This window comes from Phoca vitulina, unplaced genomic scaffold, assembly GCF_004348235.1.
Source record: "Phoca vitulina isolate PV1807 unplaced genomic scaffold, GSC_HSeal_1.0 scaffold8, whole genome shotgun sequence".
In the NCBI taxonomy this organism is placed as follows: Eukaryota; Metazoa; Chordata; class Mammalia; order Carnivora; family Phocidae; genus Phoca; species Phoca vitulina.
In genome coordinates this window covers 54,648,122-54,670,702 of record NW_022589711.1, presented here as the reverse complement: position 1 = coordinate 54,670,702, position 22,581 = coordinate 54,648,122, and the positions used below count along the sequence as shown (strand labels likewise).

The 22,581-nt window shown below is 40.1% G+C and overlaps 1 protein-coding gene across 1 annotated transcript in view; it reads left to right on the top strand.

Moving 5' to 3' along the window:
• Positions 1 to 1,542: 1,542 nt before the first annotated feature.
• Positions 1,543 to 22,581, top strand: part of TPRG1 (tumor protein p63 regulated 1) — a 108,298-nt gene continuing 87,259 nt past the window's right edge. Inside the window, exons 1-2 of the mRNA XM_032406237.1 lie at positions 1,543 to 1,764; positions 10,673 to 10,764. Coding sequence (XP_032262128.1) covers positions 1,543 to 1,764; positions 10,673 to 10,764 — 314 coding nt within the window. The remainder of the gene's footprint in view (positions 1,765 to 10,672; positions 10,765 to 22,581) is intronic.

Genomic DNA, 22,581 nt, shown 5'->3' with positions numbered 1-22,581 from the left:
CTGTCTAGTGTTTCACAAGAATCGAGGGAATGGAATTTATCTGATTAGGAGCACTGAGGCAGCTCTGAGGATAAGATAGTGTTCCCAGTCACGGTGAAGCCAGGCACAAAACCCACCTTCTATGTAGCATGGACAGTGTACTTACTGCAGGTCTGACTATCTGGTCTCAGCTTGGAAATGGTGACATGATGTATGCATGCTTTTTACTAGGCTAGCGTGTGCTTTCTATTTATTTTGTTTAATTCTGCTGTATATTTACAGGATAGAAATGTTTATCGTGTTTTTACTTAAGTCATATATAATCATTGTAAGCATCCAGAGACTTATGAAAACAAAAAATTAAAATCACCTCATCCAGAAATAACCATTAATATTCTATTTTATTTCCTTTTTTTTAGTTTTTGATGTAGTGTTCAATGATTCTTTAGTTAAGTATAACACCCAGTGCTCATTACAGCATGTGCCTTCCTCAATACCCATCACCCTGTTATTCCTTCTCCCACCCTCCGCCCCTCTGAAACCCTCAGATTGTTTCCTGTGGTCCATAGTCTCTCATGGTTCATCTCCCTCTCTGATTTCTTTTTAGACGTTTTCTAGCCCTGTCACACAATACATGTATATACATATTCAACTCCCAGTTTCCTTCTTTCTTTTTTTCTTTTTGAATTTGAATTATTTTAACCCATTTGAATATAATAAGTCATAATTATTCATAATCTTTTTCCATTAACAATATATTTTGGACAGATTTCCATGATAAAAATATGCACTTATATTTTTAATGACTACAGTATATTTCACTTTATGATATAACATATTTAGCCAGTTCCCTCCTGACCACTTCTTAGTTTTACTATATTCTTTTTGTGTTAGATACAATGTTGTATGAGTGTCTAATGTGGCTGTTTTATACAATGTTTTGCTATTAGAAATAAAGTTGTGTATTTTTCTGTTATTAGACACATGTGATGAACTACTTCTATATTGATATTTTTGGGCTTTTGTCTAAATTATTTCCTTACAATAAAATTTTAGAATTGTTGTTTTTTGAGTCAAAATATATTCAGTTCTAAGTGCTTTTGTCCCCTATTACTACCCAAGCAGCATTCAAGAAGGTGCATTATCATTCCATTTACCTGTTAAATAGGTTGGCAGGCTGGTGGGTTTTTAAGCAAAAATTCTATGAAATTGTGAAGATCAGTTGCTTGGTAATTATTTCATACTGCCATCTCCATACTCCACTTCCTGTCCTCTGGGATTCAAGGTGGGAAAATGGACCTACTTGCAACCCCCTTTTGTCTGTCTAAAGGGTCTCTGCTTTGCTCCCCTGGTAAATGGCCCAACAGGGTGGTGGAGTCTGTGTTATTGAACTGCATTCATTAAGGCCTTTGTTTAGTTAACATGTGAGTACCTTTGTCAGTTTCAGGAACATCATTTGCACCCTGTCGACTTTTTGCCCTGGCCAGTACAGAGGTGACTTCTTTTCCCTTTTTTTTTCCCCTAATGAAAAGATTGTTTCTTCTCTTGTTTTAGGTAGAAGAAATGTCAACGATTAGGAGTTTTGAAGGATTCCAGCCTGTGTCTCTGAAGCAAGAGGGAGATTACCAACCCTCTGAGACTGACCAGCTGTCCACGGAGGAGGGGGACCCAGGCACGGACCCAGAGCCAAGGCAGATTTCAAGGCAGTCAAGTGCGACCGAATCAACACTGTACCCCAATCCTTATCACCAACCTTTTGTCTCACGGAAGTACTTTGCTACACGGGTAAAGTTTTTGGTGCTCTGAAGTACTGTACAAGACTATTCTTACAATATTCTAATATTACCAAGTATTTTCACATTTGTTATCTCATGTAATAGTCATAATAACTGTGAAGTAGTTATCCTTCTCCCCATTTTACAGGTGAAGGAGCTGAATTTCAGAGAAGTTAAGGGTCTATTTTTGATAACCAGGTAGTATTGAGGAGAAGCTGGTTATCCAGTCTCTGTGGATCTTTGGCTCCTCAGTCCTGTGTTCATGTTAAACCTGATCTCCACAGATTAATGATCTATGGAGAGAAAACCCAAGCAGCTAGAATATAAAGTTGTGTGCCCGGAGTGGTTATCTGTTGCGTGTTTGAAAAAGACATGGGTGATGGAGTAGAAACGCTTGCTGAGAATGGATTGAACCTCAGGGTCTACACTGGGATGCTGGTATTACGTGTGCGAGCAGGCACTTCGAAATCCCAAAACTTTGGCTGCTGTCTGCAGCTGAGCTCTTTTCCCTGAGCATTTGGAGCTGAGGAAGTAAATGGATGGATGCGTAATGAGGATGGGGTTTGTATATCTAGATATAAAAAATGATGTGGCGCTGGGTGGCTCAGTCGGTTGAGTATCCGACTCTTGATTTTGGCTCAGGTCATGATCTTGGGGGTTGTGGGATTGAAACCCATGTCAGGCTCTGCACTGTACTGGGCATGGAGCCTGCTTGAGATTCTCTCTCTCCCTCTCCCTCTCCCCCTTCCCCTGCTCGCTCACTCTCTCTTAAAAAAAAAAAAAAGATATTTTGAACGTCTAGCATTTGGATCAAGTGGAGAGTGCTTCCTGGGTTTGAGTACTTTTCTCTTTCTCTCGAACTCTCCTTCCTACTTATCAATGTTCTTTCCCAATCCTTCAATGTTCTTGTTTACACAGTAATTGCTGGCTCACAGGCTGTAATCAGTCGGTGGGAAAACTGGGGATTGTACAGTGTGACAAAGGACACGATCTCATTTTTGAAGCATACATGGGACACATCTTGAAAAAAGGTTTTTTTTTCAACTCAATATTATAAATAAATGGTGGCTAAGACGTTGTGACAATTTACAAAGCTTTAACTAATGAATCCTGATTTGGTAGCTTTTAAAACATCTTTGGTTAAGATAAAAATGCAGCTATTGTGACTCAGTGTGTGTGTGTGCATGTATGTGTGTGTGCACGCGTGTGTGTGTGCATGTTTGAAGATAAGATATACCCGTATCATCTGTATTTAGCCACTCGTATGTGTTAAGGTGCTTTGGTAGGTGCTCTGCTATGTGCGTGTTTGTGTGAGTGTCTTTGCCGAGGCAGAGCATATAGTTTGTTTTCTAAAGTATGTGAACATTATTGAATAAGCAAAATTAAGCTGTAAGATACATCTGTGAAGGAAATCAAAGCATCCCCTAAAGTTGTCTCATCTTTGGTAATGATGATGTATCAGTCACAGTTTGATGAGATAACAACCATGAGTGGTATGGAATAAGAGATTCGGCATGCTCAGAAGCTGGTGCAGTCATGAGGGCTGGCTGGGGAGTCTCTGCAAAGCTGTTGTCTTTGCATTTGGTGATGGGTCTGAAGCTGCCCCACGCCGTCAAGTGAAGCAGCCCTGAATATGAGCTGCCGCAGTCACTGCGGGCCTGCACTGATCTTCCGCAGGGAAGTGACCGATGTGTCACTTCTGCCTTGCCAGCCTGACACTAATGTCTCTTGTGGCCAACTCTAATTGGGAAACAGACAGGAAAGGAAATTCTAGAAAAATGTAGTTTTAGCTTAGCTAAATCGACACAGTTTGAAGCTACCATGGAGCTTTTCTTTATTTGTTTGTTTGAATGATGCTTTTATTTGTGTGGCTCTATGTAACTTATCAAGTGAAGTTCCCTGGAGCAACACTGTAAGGTAGGCAGGGGAGGACTTACCGCTCTTGTTTCATTGTAAACATAGTATAGCTTCAGGGGAGTGAAGTGACCTGACCAAGTCACGCAGTATTAGTGGAATAGCTATAGCTGGGATCCGTATCTCCGGTCTGTAAGTCCAGAGCTCTTCCCACCTCATGTACAACTGCACGTATGGCCCCTTTCTAAGTCAGTCAATGACTAACTCCAGTCCATGTGAAGAATATCTTCTCCCTCGGGTATATAGAAACAAGCCCTAAGTTCTCAAGATGTTGGGAGGGAAAGCTTCTAATGTTAATGAGTTTAAAGTAGACTTGAGGACTCTTTAGGAGCTGTGAGGGCTACATTCCCAAAGCACTCAGCATTTGCTCTCCTTCAAACCATATAATATATATTCTGTGAGCATGTGAGTATAATGAATGTGCTTTATATGTATGTTTATATTTTTATCTATATCTATAAATTTCCTCATTTGCAATGTGTGGATAAAATACCAGTTTTATACAGAGGTTTAAATAGCCTGATTTTGTAAATATTCTTAGTACAGTGCATGACATGTCTATTAACATTTCATAAGCAGCATCTCATTGCTATTATGAATGCTTTCTCCCTTTCTTGTTGATTTGACATTCCCATTTCTGTATTTGGTCGTAGGGAATGACATTAAGATGCCCGTGACCTCACCATGACTTCCAGAAGGAGATATAAATGTAGATGTATAGCGTCTACAGCAGTAAAGAGGTTTGAGTTAAGGAAACTAACTCATTTCTCAGGGAATAATTCAACAAGACCCCGGCTCTGAATGATTCAGATCTATGAAAGATTCATCATAAAGTATCATTTCTTAGAGCTGAAACGAGATCGACACATGATCTGGTCCACTGGTTCTCCATTTTATCATGCAAACAAATGACCTGCAAGTCTTGTGAAAATGCTGGTCTGATTCAGTAGGCCTAGAGGAAGGTCTTAGATTCTGCATTTATATAGATCCTCTGGCAATAAGATGCGATCTGTCCACAGACCACACCTTGAGCACCAACGAGCTAGTCAACACTCTCATTTTCAGAAGTAACTAAGGCCCAGAGAGGGGTTGTTGCTTGTCCAGTGTCATAACCATTAATAAGCACCAACTTGCCCAAGATGCTAGGAGTAAGTGCTTAAGCTAGGGTTAGAACCCAAGTTTTCCAATTCCCAATTCATAGTTCTATGATCCCATGAAGCAATTAAAAAGAAATAAGTTTATTACAGTGCAAGAATTTAAAGCATATAGGTTGTAAATTCAGAAGAACAGTAAGTAAATGAGTTGAGGAATTCCTTGATCAAGCATTTTATTAAATGTTTTAAAATCATTTCACAAAAGGTGGCTTATTGGAAAAATAAAAAAGAAAAATGTCAATAAGCAAAATAAAAGTCACCATAATCTCCCTGCCCAACATTAACCAAAGTATATTGAATGTGTGCTTATACATTTTGGTGTATATCCTGTCTTATTTATTTCCTCACGTGTACAATTGGTTGCATAAAAATATTTCCTGTGTCAATAACTATACTTCCATAAAATCATTTTTCACAATTCAATAACATTCCACTATAGAGATATGTTACAATTTATTTAACTTTTGATGGACATGTAAGTTGTTTCCTACTTATATCTTTTAACCCAGGAAGGAAAGTTACTCTTTGGCTTGCTGTGGTAGAATGGCACTGAGTTTCTTAGGCTCTAGGAGTAGATGCCCAATGCTATAATAAGAAGATCAATTATATGGGTTTCAAACTGGATATGCAAAGATGTGACTGCTCTGGAAGTTTAAATTAATTCAGGACAAACAAGAGGCTCAATCTCACAACGCTGAGATCATGACCTGAGCCGAAATCAAGAGTTGGACGCTTAGCCTACTAAGCCACTCAGGTGCCCCCAAGAGTCATTTCTTAGCATTAAAACCTCATGCATTAGATCATACCAGATCATAAAAGAAGTCAATCCGGTTCCTTAAACCTCTTATGTTATTTCATGGGGCATCTGGGATGTTGCTTCCTATCCACAGGCTTCCAGACTATTATTTATTTCCTGAACTATGCCCTTCCAACATAGCGATGTTCTTGCTCAGAGCCAGAAGGGGCCTTAGAGGAATATTTAATCCAACCCCTGAAACACACAAAGGAGATGTGACTTGTCCAAAGTCAACTGGCAATTTAGGAGCCATGTCAAGACTAAGAGCCAGGACTCCTGACACTTTACCACCCTTCCAGAGCCTCTGACCTTGGACAATGAATGAGAGGTCATAGGAATGAATGTCTGAAGCACTTGCTATCACTCTGCTTGGATAATTTTTTCCTCCTGTTTAGTTCATTTGCTATTTTATTGCTTAGACATATCTAAAAAAGGCCTAGTGCCTTTTCTGAACAAAAGTACCACTCAAGGCTAATAACTCGAGGTATATTATGATAATCCCTTTAGTTGTGGAGACATATTCAAAAGCAACTTCTTATGAAAGGAACAATACTTGATACGCATGGGGAAAGATATTTTTAAACTCCCTGTAGGACTCTATATTTGCAGATACCTTATCAGAAAGTTGAAAGCGATTAGGGATGGGGAATTATCTCTAAATTTATACTTGAGAATGTAAATTACATACAAACTAATGGGACTAAAACTATTTGATCTTTTAATATTTAATTAATGGTTCCCCATGGCCTTTTTATAGCCTGTGTTCTATTGTGAGGAACGAGGCTTTAATAAGCAGGTTTGGGACTTCCCATTGTGTAGCAAGATGTCATTGCTTTCATGACACTAATTTGGCTTTCATACTCTCTCCCTTCCCCTCTTCTCTTACTATAGGGTTCCCTGTGTCTTGCTCTTTCATTGGGAACAACTAAATATATTAGTTGTATTGTTATTGTCTGTGTGAGTTTCTTCCTGGTCTAGAAATTACATATCTCACTGGGCAAAAGATTTCTTGATTCCCCTCCTTACACTGAAATCCCTTGAAGATTGTAATAAAGTTGATGCTTCTTTCTGAGGGCAGGCAGTTAACGATAATAAAATAAGAAGCATTTCCTTTATTTTCAAAGAGAGATAAATTTGCCCTGGACTTTACAAATCACATCCAATTTAGAGCTGTTTTTCTGCCTGTATGTGTTTACCACGGAGTGATTTCTATCTGGGCATGATGACACCCACAAGAGAGATCTTATTGTGTCTGAGTCCCTGGGAGCATTCCTCTCTATGCTGCCCCCTCCTCTTACTGTCTGGCTAAGGAGTCCAGTACATGGAAAACTATTAGCAGCAGATGGGAGTATTATTTGTGTGACAACTGGCCCCTGGCTAGTCTAGCTTACAGAAATATAGGGAAACACACACACACGTCTTTGAAATTCCCTCAGTAGGTTTGTTTTGACTGAAGATATTCAGTGCTGAACTATTAGAAGAGATATTGCCTACTATGCTGTGTAATGACTTGTAAATAAGAATCCCTCCTCATGATTTTTCTTCAAATTTAGCATTAGAAGTATATATGTATTGGATGATGTGTACTTATTATTCCATCATACTTTTCCTATTAGTCTTAGGCGGCATGGAGTCTTCGAGCTAATTTTTCCCTTGCAGTGACCATTAGACCCCCAAATCCTGGTGCAACTGTTTTCCCTCCATTTAATATTAACAAAAAGAATGAAAATACAGTGTTTTATTATTCAGTGTTCCCATATGCTTTTGGCATTTCCCAACAGCTCTGTTACAGTTAATATTATCTTATCCACTCAGCAAATGAGTAAACTGATGTCTGGAATGACAAGGACATAATATGGGTCTCACGGCAGGCAGAAAGGCTGAGATCTAAACCTTGCCCTAGACACAAGTCAGAGTGTTCACACACTATCTCGTTTTCTACACTGAGTGGCTGAAGTTAATTTATTCCAGTTAACCCACAATGGCAAACAGAAGAGAGTAAAATATTCTATCAGGATACAGTGATTAACTGTTCCATAAAGGCACAACCACTGTTTCTGTGGAAGGTGAGAATACCATACTCAGTGAGGACATTGACAGTACTCTAGAGACCTCCCAACCATTTTATAAAAACCACACTGATGTTCAATGTTTAGGTTTTGAAAAGGTGTAAAGTAAAACGCCACCTCCATCCACTGTCCCATCAAGTGCCTCCCCCCTCATAGGGGACCACTGTTAACATTTTCTAGGTATCCTTCTAGGGTTGCTTTAGCATATACAAGCACATGCAAATATTTATTCTCATCCCTTCTCCTCTTTTTTATACAAAAATGTGGTATATTTACTTTTTCTTCTGAACATTTTTTCTTTCACTTAATAATACATTTTGAAATCTTTCCATATAAGCACGGATTTCCTAATTTTTTTGCATGTTCTTCATGTTCCATTGTATGGGTGTATCCCCTATTATATCTAAGAAGTCCTCTATTGATCGATGTTTGCCTTGTTTCCAAAATTTCGCTATTCACAAATAAGGCTGCAAAGAACTCTGCATATACATCTGTCATTTTGCACATATGCAAGAACATCCGTAGTATGATTTCACAGAAGGGGAATGTGTAGATCAAAGGATAGATCATTTTGATAGATTTTGTCAATTGCTTTCCATAGAGAAGACAAGTAAGGTTTTGAAAAGTTCTAAAATTTTATATTCATCTTCACATGTTCTGGCAAAGTACCTAGTGTAAAAGCATTCAACAAAATGCTTATTTTGGGATTATTTCATTATTCTCCAGTTTCACTTACAGTTTTTTTTTTTTGTTCTTCTGAAAAGTATTAGTTTCACTACTGAGCTATATTAGCTAGAGGAAGAAATTTTGGAAAAATAGCCTGATGAGTCATCAAAGAAAGGCTGATTTTGAGCAGTGGACCTGGTGCAGTCTGGCTGTATCCCAGGGAGCTTGGGTTGGGAGATGGGAGCACTGTCATGGGATCATAGGGGATTTCTCTCCAGCTTAGTTTGATCCTGCCAGTGGGGTCACTAGAACAGTGATGTTGGCACAGCCTTCTCTGTCAGTGGGGGCTCAAGGCATACTTGATTTATGCTCCACAACTTACTGATTTAATGACTTACAGCTTCCAGCAGGCACAGGCTGCCATGTTAACTCTCTGACAACCCGTGAACCAGCAGCAGAGGATGACAAAGGAGTCAGAAATCATTCAGTCCACTGGCTGACTATTCAATTCAGCAGGAAATGTGTTAAAATGAGGTACTCAGAATGTCTCAGTATCAGGGCTGTGATCATATTTTCTTAAAGACTTCCAGGAGGCTTTCATCATCAGTTTGGCTCAGAAAGCTTTGGTTCAGTCTCCTCATTTGTCTTTATAGATAAGGAAATGGAGGCCAAGAAAACTCAGATCATTGGCTAGAGGTCACAGAATTGATTTACCACAGATCTGGAACAGGAACACAGGTCACTCGACTCTGTTCGATGGACATTTCCTGGATGACTTGGGCTGTGCCCAGTGAATTGGAGGGGGAGGGGCAGAGCTAAGTAGGGAAAGCTCCGAACCATTTCCTACCACTTCGTCTGAAGCAGTGCCATTCTTTTCCTGTTTTTCGTATATGGATTCTCCTATTCTAAGTTTTTTTTTTCCTTGACCCATGGATTCTGTGGCCAAAATGTTTCAAAGTCTTTTATCGTAGACTGAGAAAGCAAGCAAATCCTAATCTACCACCCACCCCCCACCGCCCCACCTCCAAGAGGAAAAGGCATTTGGATGGATCCTAGGCCAGGCTAGTGTCCTGGTTTCCTTTTGTGAGAGAAGGGTCTCAGGCTGGGAGGATTAAGAATGTTAATATTTAGAGACGATTAGGTAGTCAGTATTAAAGCCCTGTTATATAGAGAATATTCAAGAACTAGCAACCTACTTGTCAGTAGCTCAGGGCTGGGAATGAGGCCAGCACTGCACTGTAGGTGGGGCAATGGAAAGTCTGTTTTCTTGTCTTGTCTCTACCACTTCCTAGCTGAGTGAATTTGACAAGTTACTTCCCCACACTGCTCCTGTTTCCACACCTATAAAACGAAATGGCTTAGACTAGATAATCCCTGGGCTGTAGTGGTTCTCAACTTTGGCTACACATTGGAGTCATCTGGGATGCGTTAAAAAATCCTGGTGTACTGATATGTGAGTCCCATCCACTGAGTATCTGGATATGATTGCCCTGGTGTGCAGCCTGGGCATTAGGATTTTTAAAAGCTCCCCTGGTGATTTTGATGTGTAGCCAAGGTTGAGAATAACTGTCTAGAGAGCAATAGTTCTCATAGGACAGTCCCACACCAACAGCACCACCTGGGAACTTGTTGGAAATGCAAATTCTCAGGCCCACTCCAGATCCACTAAATCAGAAACTCTGGAAACAGTGCCCAGACATCTGTGTTTTTGATTCTGATGTGCACTGAAAGTTTAGGGATCACTGAGCTAGAGGTCTATGAATTTCTTATCAGGAAAAGGGTTAATCAAATTTTAAACCGGAGGTAGGCCCATAAGTAGGAGCACCTGTTTGGAGAAGGGTAAAGAATGCAAGATAAGGAGACAAAAAAGTTAATTGCCCAGAGTCAGCTAAAATTATGGTCAAAATATTAGAAAAAGATTTCTCTTAGGTGTTTTATTGCCATGTGCTCTTTAAAGAGAGAAAGGTTTGATTTTAAAAATGTATATATTGCTAAATGCTTTGAACTTTCTTATAAACTTGTTTATTCAGGAAAACTGGCCCTCTGAAAATGGCTGTCTTCATTTCTGCGAGAAAGCATGAGTAAGATCATGGGAGACAGGACTTGGATCACTTTGGTCCCACCCAAGGAGAACAGCTTTGTAAATACCAGAGTTCAAGACTAAGCTCCCGGGTAGGCTGTGCCTAGAACAAACAGACAGATGCAAGAGCTATCTTTCCCATCAGCTTTCTGGAGGAGGCTGTGGGTTATACTCACTAATCATAAGCACAAAGAGGGCTCAGTTTTCTCTAAACTAGGTATTTTCTTTTTTCCACTCAGCCGGGGGCCATTGAGACTGCCATAGAAGACTTGAAAGGCCACATAGCCAAGACTTCTGGAGAGACAATTCAAGGCTTCTGGCTCTTGACAGAGTGAGTAGTTATGGCTAAGTGAAGCCCAGTGGAAATCTAGCATTTTCCTTGACACCACTGTAACAGAATAGGAGGTAGACATGTGGAAGGATTTCTTCTGGATGCCATGTAAGATCATTGATTGGCTTATCCCCCAGTTAGAGAGGAAAGTTTCGTGGTGCCCTTATGGCTGATGTATGACTAGGTTTGACTCCTAGCTAGTCGCTTCACTCAGCTATCACTCTGACTCCCGTAGGTCAGGCCCTCATCATGGCTCTCAAGGACTATTGCACTGGCCTCCTCACCCATCTCTTTGGTTCCAATCTGTCTCTTATAAGTACTCTCCTTCCAGCCACATCAGGCTACTAACCATCCCACTCAGGGGACAGTGGAAAAGAAGGTTAAAAAAATGAATGAGGTCAATGTATACAGTTTGAATTTTATCTTATGTATAATAACATGGGCCATGAAACTGGGAAATTCATGCAGGATAGAGAAGACAGGCCACCAGCCCAGAGTTAAGATAAAAACCAAGTCTAACACATGAGTTCTTATTCCTTTAATAAGTGCTGTATTCATCCCTGAGGCTTATCTTAGCTCTAAGGGCTTTAATTACAAATGACACCATGAAGATGGTTACCTTTGTGTCTTGCCCTGGTGTCTGTGACTTTTTCTTCACTTACCAGTAAACTATTAGGAATGCCATGTTCTTTACAGTGATAAAGTAATATATTCACATAATATATCCACATAATAATATATTCACATAGTAAGAGGAAGAGGCATCTCTTTTCTCCTACAGAATCTATAATATTAAATGGAGAATGTAGTTAGAACTCCATTTTGGATACTTAGTTGGTTCAGTAAGTTTTCTGGCCCCAAAGAGTCCAGCAGAAAAACTCAGTAATTCCTATACCTTGAGTAAAGAATCATTTAATCTTTCACCCCTCGGCAGAGCATCTTTAAGTTTTTTTGGGGGGGGGATGCGGTGAAGATGGGCAACACTTGAATGTTCAACCTTCCAGGCCAGCAAAACAACTCCCTCAGTCAGTGGAATATAGAACCAGATCACCTGTGGGTCCATCTGACTGACCACCATATTACATTATTGTTTCAAATGAGTTCTAAGAACTGAGGAAAATGGGCTTGGAAAGCCAACCTGATCATTTCTAAGCATTTGTTTCTTCATGTATAGACTGGAGATAATGATATGCACCTGAGGAATTGTTACAAAGGCTAAATGAGACGGCCTGGTAAAATTCTTAGCGAAGTCCCCAGCCCATGGTGGATTTTCAACAGATGTCAGGGTCTCTCCTCTGTTCACAGGTTCTAACTGCTGTTAAGGCCTTTTGCTTTCGTTTGTTTGGTTGCCTCTGCCTTTATTTCTGTCCTATCCATCTCTATCTCTTTAATCTCTGGGTTATCTCTAATGAAAAGAAAATTCTATAATTCAGTCTTTTTACTTATTCACTTTTACCAATGCACATTTCACACCCTACCTCCCATCTGCAAAGTAAAATTTGACTTGTACAAATAAAGTGTCTACCTTGATTAAGACAGGCATCTACTTGAATTCTGAGGGTCTAATCAGAAGTAGGCACTTACCTATTTTGTTTCCACAGTGCATTTCATTTATAAGAAAAAATGTACAAATGCAGTCTTTCAAAATCCAGGGGTGGCATTTTGAATTCTCAAATAATAGAATCAGCAATTTCTTTAATAGTACATGTTTTAATTGTCTTATTTGTATAGAAATTTGGCTTATTTTTGTTTGAATGTTTTTGTTCAGTGATTATAAAGGCCTATAGATATCATTTGTCCAAAAATAAATGAGACTTTGTGATCTGCATTGAGACTTAGCACCATAATTCTGTCTGTTTGAGTTAACATCAACTAGGATGATTAATAAAACTAGCAGTTTTCAGATAAATATGAATGGTTGTGCCACAAAGACTCAAGTTTTGCACCTAGCTGTGAACCTAATGGGAAACTCCAAAGAGTTGATAAGGACTATCTGGCAACTAGTTTTTTATTTCTCTTTTGCTTTGTGGTATTCATATATATTATGGACAATAATGAGGGCTGTATCCTGTTGACGTGGAATTTTAAGCAATCATTGTCATTTGCTGTCAGACTTTCTTCCTTTTGCAGTTTGGAACCATTTCTCTTCTTTATTGTATTTTTTTAAAGATTTTATTTATTTTTAGAGAGAGAGCATGATGGAGCAGAGGGGAGGGATGGAGGGGGAAGGAGAGGGAGAGGGAGAGAAAATCAAAGCAGACTCCATGCTGAGCATGGAGACCAACATGGGGCTCAATCCCACAACTGCAAGATCATGACCTGAGCTGAAAAGAAACCAAGAGTCAGATGCTTAACCAACTGAGCCACCCAGGTGCCCCTCATTCCTCCTCTGTAAATGATAGTTCCTTTGTGTTCTCTTTGATCTTCTTCTCTGCCAAAATCCTTTTACACATCTTCCCACCCATCAAAAGCTACTTTCAGGGGCACCTGGGTGGCTCAGTCAGTTAAGCGTCTGCTTTCGGCTCCGGTCTTGATCCCAGGGTCCTGGGATTGAGCCCTGCGTCTGGCTCCTTGCTCAATGGGGAGCCTGCTTCTCCCTCTCTCTCTGCCTGGGCCTCTTTGCTTACTTGTGATTTCTCTCTCTTTCTCTGTCAAATAAATAAATAAAATCTTAAAAAAAAAAGCTACTTTCAAGAAAGATTTGATTCCAGTCATTTCTACCATAGTAAGAATCTGACCTTTGCTTTTCTTTGCCTGTGAAGTCCTAAAGCTGTCTTCTTGTAATGGAAAGAGCTGCCAGTTGTAACTAAGATGGTTCAGGCATCTGGGCTAAATGAATAGGCCCCCAGTCACTGTGACTGTTCAAGCAGAAGATGGGAGGCATTTGTCCAAGGAAGGGCATGCATAGAGGTTCTGAATGACCTTTCACACTTAAGTCTTGGTTTATTTGTAGTGCACCAATGTAGGGAAGGCAAACACAACAATAAAAACAAACAAAAACCAAAACCCCAAAATAACAACAGCAAAGCAAAACAAAACAAAAAAACTAAACAAACCTATAAATATACAGACAGGCCCAGAAAGGTGAGAGCCTGGGGCTACTCTTGTCTCCTATTCTCTTTTTTTCTAATGGGATGAGACCCAGCTATTCAGTTCTTTTGAGTTACAGAGACTGTGCTATAGACCAGCTTCACCAACTGCATCAACCACACAAGATGCTTTTCAAGTGTGACGCTTTTCAAGTGTAACGCTTTTGTGTTTAAGATAGAGATGACTGGGCTTTATGCATATCAATGGTTAGCTCCTTTTATGGAAATGAGAAACCCCCAGCTGCTATCCAGCAGTTTGAAGAATGTTTGCTTTCAAACAAGTATTTCAGTTTCAGAATGATAAGAGTGAAAACCCCTCTAATGTATACAGCACATGACAAGCTAACTTCATGTCCATGAACTTGCTTTATGTGCACGACAGCCTTGCTGGTTTTGTGATTGCCATTTGACAGATGAGAACTGGAGATGAGGAACGAGGAAGTGGGCAGATGAAGATCACATAACAGATAAAGCAAGGAAGGCAGACTGGGTCCCTACACTAGTTGGGTTCTGATTCTTTCCCAAAGGGTGTAAGGTGTAGATGTGGGGTGACTAACCTGCTCAGCTCAACTTTTAGTCATGGGTGGTCAGAGTCCCAGAAGTAGTTTGATACAGGAGGGTGATATGGGCACTGTAACAATGCATATGTGTTTTATTTTATGCCCCCAGTAGAGGTCTGGGACAGCCCCCCATAATCAAACACATGAACACTTTTGCAGGAAAATATGTGATATTAAAAGTAGAATAAATGGCTGCGTGTTGGTTCAGATCTGGCTTGTACCACAGTTGCCATTTTCAGGGTTTTATTGAATTTGGAATTATGGCTGAGGGTGCACGGCATGTACATGTTTGAAATGTGAAGGATCAATGCACGGGGGGAAGGCTGGCTGAGGGATTAGGTGCTGCACAGTATCAGCGGGTCTGGTCCAGTGGCGGCCGGCGCTGGGTCACACTGGTTTATGACCGGTGAATGTTACCATTTCAGCAATGTTGAGAGTTGATTGTCAATTATTAAAACATAAAATTCCACACCAAGCAAATTCAATTTAAAGCAAAGCTAATGAACTCAAACCTCCTTACTTTCTGATGTTTTTGACTTCATTTTGCTGTTGCATTTGCTCTTCATGCCTACGGTGTTTGTGTCGTGGAAATGCTACACGATGGGGTGCTACCACACACCTCTTCTCAACTGTACCTTCCGTGCCATCACACTGGTCACTTGGGATCGACCCTGGTGGCAGCGAGTAAACCATGGAAGTCAGCAAACACGAGAGATCAGAGCTCGATGTATTGCTTTGTGGATTGTCTAAACTCTAGAAAGCAACAGAGAATATTTTTTAACAATGCAGATTAAGCTTAAAAGTGTGTCATGTCCGTGGCTGTGATACTGTAATTGCACACAAAAAAAATTAAAATATTTTCCCAGCATTTAGAAAAACTATTATCCAATTCCATACAAGTCACCTTTTTCATGCAAGAGGAGGTGAACCCTGAACAGGCAGCCGAGGAAAGCTTACGGCGAAGCAGAGGCTGCAAGGCTGCTGAGCGTCCGTGTTCTGGGCCTGAGGCTGGGGCAGAGGCATTGTTGCTCTCACGCCCGCACTGCTGAGCCCCAGTCAGAGCTGGAAGTTATAAAAAGACTCTTCTTCCTGTTCCATCCCTCTTGTGCTCTCTACTGCAAAAGTGTACCATGGGGCACACTTTAAAGAAGAAATGCTTCATGGAATTCTGTTGTTCAGCATAGAGCACCTACTGAAGCACGCGTTTGGGACTGAGAGGCGAACTAATAACCCACAGAGCTGGACTTTGTGGATCTCTGTGTTTAATCGTCTGTGAGGAAGGAGTTCAGGGCAACTCGTGGGCTTTGGCCTGGGGATCCAATGGGTTCACTCTGCCACCATTCCAGGTTTAGAAGGAAATGATAACTCTACTTTATTGAGAATACGCCGTATGCCAAACCTTGCAGAAAGAACTTGGTGCATGCAATCTCATTTAGTTATCCCAATAGTCTTGTCATTTGCTTTTTATAGAACTCGCTGAGTACAGTTTTGGGGAAAAATGTGTGTGAGATGTCCCTAGAGCATCCACATGGAGATGTTGAATGGATGGCTTTACATATGGATCCAGATACTATCTTCTTAAGTAGATTTTTCAAAAGGGACAGTGATCCTGACATGTTGTTTCTTATAGTCTTGTCTCCTATAGAATCTAAAGGCATTAAATGACATTAAGTCAGTAAAAGCATTTTCCAAGGGATATCACCCCAATCCAGGGGAGCTGCTTTGTGATGTTCTAAATGTATACAAGAATATTATTTAGTAAAATTAGAAAAATTAGTTTGAAGGCACTTGCGTGGAGGATATGAGGAGGATGGACAGACAGGCCAACCGGAGAACTGGAAATATGCAACCATCAACTCCAGCTAGATCCCAGTTAGCTGAAACCATTAAGAATAGAATCCTAAGAAGACTCCAGTTAGCACCATAGGCCTCCAGCCCAGCCCAGCCTGGAGATTGATCTGCCTCTACAGCTATAAAGATAGGATAGTGTTTATCTTAACTTCATCTTCTCCTCTCACTGTCCTTCTTGCCCCTTCTGGGAAAGAACTCTTTGAAGAAATTGTGTGTATGGTTTCAGAAGTGATACATTAAGGCAGAACCAAGGAGAACATCTTGACACTCTGTGAAGTCTCAAAAATTGTGTTATAATGGCAATGAAGTGGCTCTTCAGTAGAATGTACTCAAGATGTCTTTGTATATGGTGCCTAAGGAGGCAGCAAGAGATGGGATCTTTCTCTCCAATACATTAGTCCCAAGTGGTGGGGCGGATATTCTTATTCCTCTTCTTCCTAAATGAGAAGACTTGCCTCCGGCGGCTGGGGGTCAAGTAACCCTCGCTCTTCATCTTTGTGGAAAATACTGTCTGTTTCATTGCCTACCTTCCCCTAAACCTGCCAAGGTTTCCATCCTAGCACTTTGGTATAATAAATATGTGAAATCCAATTCTCTATCTACATGTAGTCAATATATGACATATATAACATATAGACAATAGAATGGAAGTGAGGTCAAGGAGGCAGCTTAGTGCCATAGAAAGAGTCCTGAATTTGGAGTCAGAAGACTTGGGTTTGAATCCTGGTTCTGCTACTCGCTATCAGTGTAGCTCAGTAAACTTGCGTAGGTTTTGCGATTTGTTTTTTTAATTAGGGTATTTGTTTTAATACAGTCTTTAGTCCATTAGAAATTCACTGTTCTTGACAGAAGCACAGCCACTGTTAATTTTTGGTGTATTTTTCATTCCAGCTTTTCTTCATGCATCTTTGCCAAAGATCGGTTATGATGTTAATAAATAACATTTATTGAACATTTAAATTGTACCAAGTATTCTGATAAGTGATTTCCCTGCACTTGCCATTACACTGGTGTAATACACATGACTTTGATGATCTCTAAATGGCACTTTCCTTGGGTTTTTCCTCATATTTTTCCTTGTTACCATGTAGTTTTTGTAAAGTTACTTGACCATTCACCTATTATTGGATGATTACTTTCCAAACTGTCAGTGGCTACATAAATTTGATGATTGATATTATTCTTTTAAAACTGAAGCCCTCAGTAAAGGATATTTACCAGGAGGGCAGAGTGAGGCTCCACAATTGGAAAGAGAAATGAAAATATATAAGGCATTCTCCATTTATGTTTTGATTTTTAAAAAAGGAATAGTCTATAACACTTTGTAGTTAAAAAGTGCTCTTCTTCATTTAATCCAATCTTCATAGCAGTTATCTGAGGTAGAAAACATTACCTCTAGTTTGGAGGTGAGGAAACCAAGGCTCAGAGAGTAACAGAGCTGTAAACAGAGCTGGGGTTCCGACGCATTCTGTGGCCCTGACTTTTGCTAAAATGATCCTTTTGCTGTTGTGCTCAGATTCCATGGGCGCCCCTTTTTGGGTTGTGGTCTGTCATTCTTCCAGCAGAAACAGGCTGGATAAACTCAGAGTTCTGTTTCTGGGGCTGGGTGGGGTAAATGGAAGGGTGCAGGACATCTCTGCTTAACTTAGAAAGATTTCCCAGAAGAAAGAGCTATCCTAGAAGCTTAAATAAAAAGAGACGCATCCTGAGAGAGAAAGGGATGTTGAGGAACAGACGACTAGGAAGTATTTTCCAGGCACAGGGTGCCCCCAGGCGCTAATGGATCCCCAAAGCAACACTGTGGGTGATCACTTTCATACCCGCACTCACATTTGATCCTCAAACAGACTGATGGGAGGAGGCCAAGAGGAACTATTGGGTTTATTTTATGGATGAAGAAATCCAGAGATTAAATGACCTGCCTAAGGGCAACCACTTATTAAGGTCACGGGAGGGTTTGACTTCACAGTACCCCTCGCTCAGCCTCGTCGTTGTCTTCTCCTCATGCGGCTCGGGCCGCTTTTTGTGAATTTTCATCTCCCGAGACAGTAATCACCACAGTTTAAATAACCTGAATGCTCTTTGCGCCTGCATCAGGTTTCTTTGTTGATTGTCTATTGTTTGCAGGGAGGAGGGCAGAGACTCATTGAGCAGGTTCAGGGACCTTTTCCTCTTTTCCTCTCCCGATCTTACTCTGCCCATGCTGTTCATTTGACCCTATTTAGTGTTTTCCCAGAATCAACTAAAAAGTCAAGTACCTGTAGGGGTGGGTCGGTGCCACGGATGGGCTAAGGCCAATCATACTTTCTCTTGTTCCAGTCTAACTGTAAGGAGTGTTGAACTATGTTTTTAATGAAAAATACTGCTACTGATAATTTTTAAAAAGTAGAAAGATCCCAAAGAACCCTAAAAACCAGGGTTTCTAATCTTTTTAGTCATGAGTAATAAATGTACTATACAAATTGAGTTAACATTCTGAAATGTGTCTCCTCCCCAAACCCATCCACTTTTGCATGCATTCTATTCTAGACCTTGCTGCTCAAAGAGTGATCTTAGAATGAGTAGCATCAGCATCACCTAGGGATTTATTAGCAGGGCTCATCCTCAGGACCCACCCCAGACATAGTGAACTTGAATCTGTTTTCACAGGATCCCCAGTTAATTCCTATGTACATTAAAATTTAAGAAGCCCTTGTTCAGGTCACTCTCATGCTTATCATCCGAGGACTTTAGTGGCTCCCCACTGCCTATGGACTCTTCTGCTGCATCTTTAAAACCCTGCGTGTTATGGAATGAATTTTGCTCTCTAGCCTTATTTACTATGATTTACTTATTACTAGCCTTATTTACCCTTTAAAAATTCTCAAAGTGAACTGCCTACTGGTTTCCCAAAGTTCCTGACACAATGCTTTGACATCATCATCATGATTGTACTCACTCACTTTACTTATTTTGTATGTCGTTCCCTCTCTTCTGTTTGTTCAGAACTTTCCGGTCCTTCCGAGGTGTTATGTCTATAAAGCCTGTCCATATTAATTCACTCAGACTACCCCCTTTCTTCTTTCTGGTCATGTTATACTCCATAGCATAGCTTACTGTGCACACTGTGAGGAAAGCATTCCTTGAGGCAGAACCTGATTCTGATTCATGTTTGTCCAAGCCCATCTCTGCCCACCTCCCAGTGGTGTCTGCCACGTAGGGTCTCAGAACCCATCAGGAACTTGACTTGAATTTAATTCTGATAGATTCATCCACTGTTTGAAGCCCTTCACTGACACTAGTAGGGTCCATCCATCGAGTCCTGCCTCCATTTCCCTGGGCCTCCAAGAGACCCCTTGCATCCTTGGGTGAAAGCACTCAAGCTGGAAAGTGCCTCAAATCCATTAAGATGTTAATGACCTGTGGCAGGACTCTGGCAGCAACAAGAGCACCTCTGTTGCCAGAAACCATTTATACTGGGTGGGTGTTTTTGACAACCACTTAATTAAACACATTGCTTTTCTCTATAAATTCCCCATGGCAGCAGACGCATCCAGATAGCTAATGGTCCCCGAGTGACCTGAATTATAGGACAGCGAGGGCATTTAGTTACTGCAGTCACAGATGTACTTGGAAATATTTGTTTTCCCAAGACTGCTACCAATTAGGGAGGAGTCAGAAAGAGCCGAGGTGAAAAAAGTCTGATGCAGCTAAACGCCCAGTTCCATCACTTACTAGCCACGTGACTTTGATTATACAAATCTCATACCCTCCAGGCCTCAGTTTTATTATTTATAAGATGGGGATGGAAAACGGGTTATTAATTTAAGGATTAAATTACTTAATATATGTAGAATCCTCACAATTTTTGCACATGGTATGTACCACATGAGAGTTGGCTTTTATTTTTATTATTATTATTGTTATTGTTATGATTTATATTCACTCATTCATACATTCATTTGTATATTCACCAAGCTCCTCCCATAAACCAGACTCCACCCTAAGTGACGAAAATACCGAAGCAACAAGACAAGATTTTTGTGTTCAGGGAGGTCTCTGTCTGGAGGAAAGGAGGATATGTAAATGAAGTCCAAACAGAGTATGATATATGCTGATATAGAGTCCTGCAGATGATTTTCAGGAACATAGAACTTTGTGTTTGTATGGTTGACTTAGGTAAAGGGGATATCTAGGATTAAAGAAGAAAGAGAAATTTCCAAAAATATATGATGAGGAAGAACATCCCAGGAAGAGGGAAGGGAATCTTATATGTAGAGTAATAGACATAGGGTCAGGGAACCACAAACAGTTCAGTGTGTCTGGATTATAGTGATCAAGATGAAGAGAGCTAGAAACAAGCTAGAAAGGCAGAAGGGAAACAGAAAGTCAGGAATTTTGAATTCCAGGTTAAAGAATTTGGATCGTATTTTTTCTTGCAGTCACAAATCGGAGATCCATAGGTCCTTCAAATACTTTTAAATCGGTTATATATTTCCAGTTGCCAACATCATGTCACTCCCCATTACCTTATACTGGCCCCTCTTTATTCCCTGATGCAGTGATGAGTGGTGGTCTCTCCCAGTCACGAGAGCCATCTGTATGCATCTCTGCTGACTACATGATCAGTGACCTTACCTCGGTATCTTGAAATCAGTTGTGGTAGGATAATTTATACCAAAGAAATGAAATGAGAACATCATCGTTATCTTTATTATTATTTTAGAAAGAGTTTACCATTTACAGCACAACACTGTCATTATGTTTCCTTTGTGACCACTATAGGCATTTCTTTCTTGAGTTACTGAAAGATATCAAACAGGAGGTTGACATCTTTGGAAAGGTAATAGGTTCTAGAAATATTTTACCAATAATCTAAACTTAATCTTGATTATTTTGATGCCTGCCAATGTGTGTTTCAGTAAAGAAAACAAGTAAGACCTCAATCTTAATATTGAGGCTATCAATGCATTTGGGCCTCTACAGCTGTTATACAAACAACTGTTAAAGAGTCTTATGAATAAACATGCTGCCTGATTCACAAACAGTAAATTGTGTTTACTCTATGAGGTACCTAGGTAGTCCTCAAATGCCCTGTTTTAGGGAAGGTACGGTGGGTCTAAGAAGAGTAATCCGTGTGAAGAAGAGGGAGCTTCTGTTTCCACTGGTCTCTTTAGTAGAAACTACAGAGTTTAAGAAATGAAATGCTGTGCTATGTGAATTAATAAAAATGTAGACATCTGAGCAAAGAAAATTACCCAGGACAAAGAAAGAATTGTATAATGATAAAAGGGTCAATCCACCAAGAAGACAGAACAATCCTAAATGTGTATGCACCAAACAAGAGAGCTGCAAAATATGTGAAATAAAAACTGATAGAATGGGAAGGAGAAATAGACAAATCCATGATTTTAGTTAGAGACTTCAACACCATTCTTTTAATAATCAATATGACAAATAGGCAGAAAGTCAGCAAGGATTTAGAAGAACTCAACATACCGAGAGAACCCAATCAACATTATAGAACACTCCGCCCAGAAAAAGCAGAATGAATGTTCTTTTTAAGCACCCAGAGAACATATACCAAGATCCAACATATCCTGAGCCACAAAACATACCTCACCAAATTTAAAATAATTGAAATCATTCAGAATGTGTTCTTTCACTACAATGGACTCAAACAAGAAATTAATAACCAGAAGAGAACAGGAAAATCTCCAAACACTTAGAAACAACACAACACATTTCTAAATAATCCAGGAGTCAAAGAGGAAGTTTCAGAGGAAATCAAAAGTACATTGAGCTGAATTGAAATAAAAATACAATATGTCAAAATGTGTGAGATTCAGCTAAAACAGTTCTGAGAGAGAAATTTATAGCACTAATAGAAGAATGCTAAAGGCAATTGAGGAAAAGTCTCAAACCAATAACCCAAACTCCTGCTTCAAGAAACTAGAAAACAATAACAATAAGAAAACAAATTTAATGGCAACAGAAGGAAGAAAATAACAAGGATAAGAGTAGAAGTCAAGGGGAGCCTGGATGGCTCAGTCGTTAAGCATCTGCCTTCGGCTCAGGTCATGATCCCAAGGTCCTGGGATCGAGCCCAGCATCAGGCTCCCTGCTCAGCCAGGAGCCTGCTTCTCCCTCTCCCACTCCCCTTGCTTGTGTTCCCTATCTAGCTGTCTCTCTCTGTCAAAAAGATAAATAAAATCTTTTTTTTTAAAAAAAGAGTAGAAATCAATAAAAAAAAAATGGAGAAAATTAATGAAGCCAAAGTTGGTTCTCTGAAAGGTCCACTAAGGTTGAGAAACTTTTAGCAAGGCTGACAAAGAAAA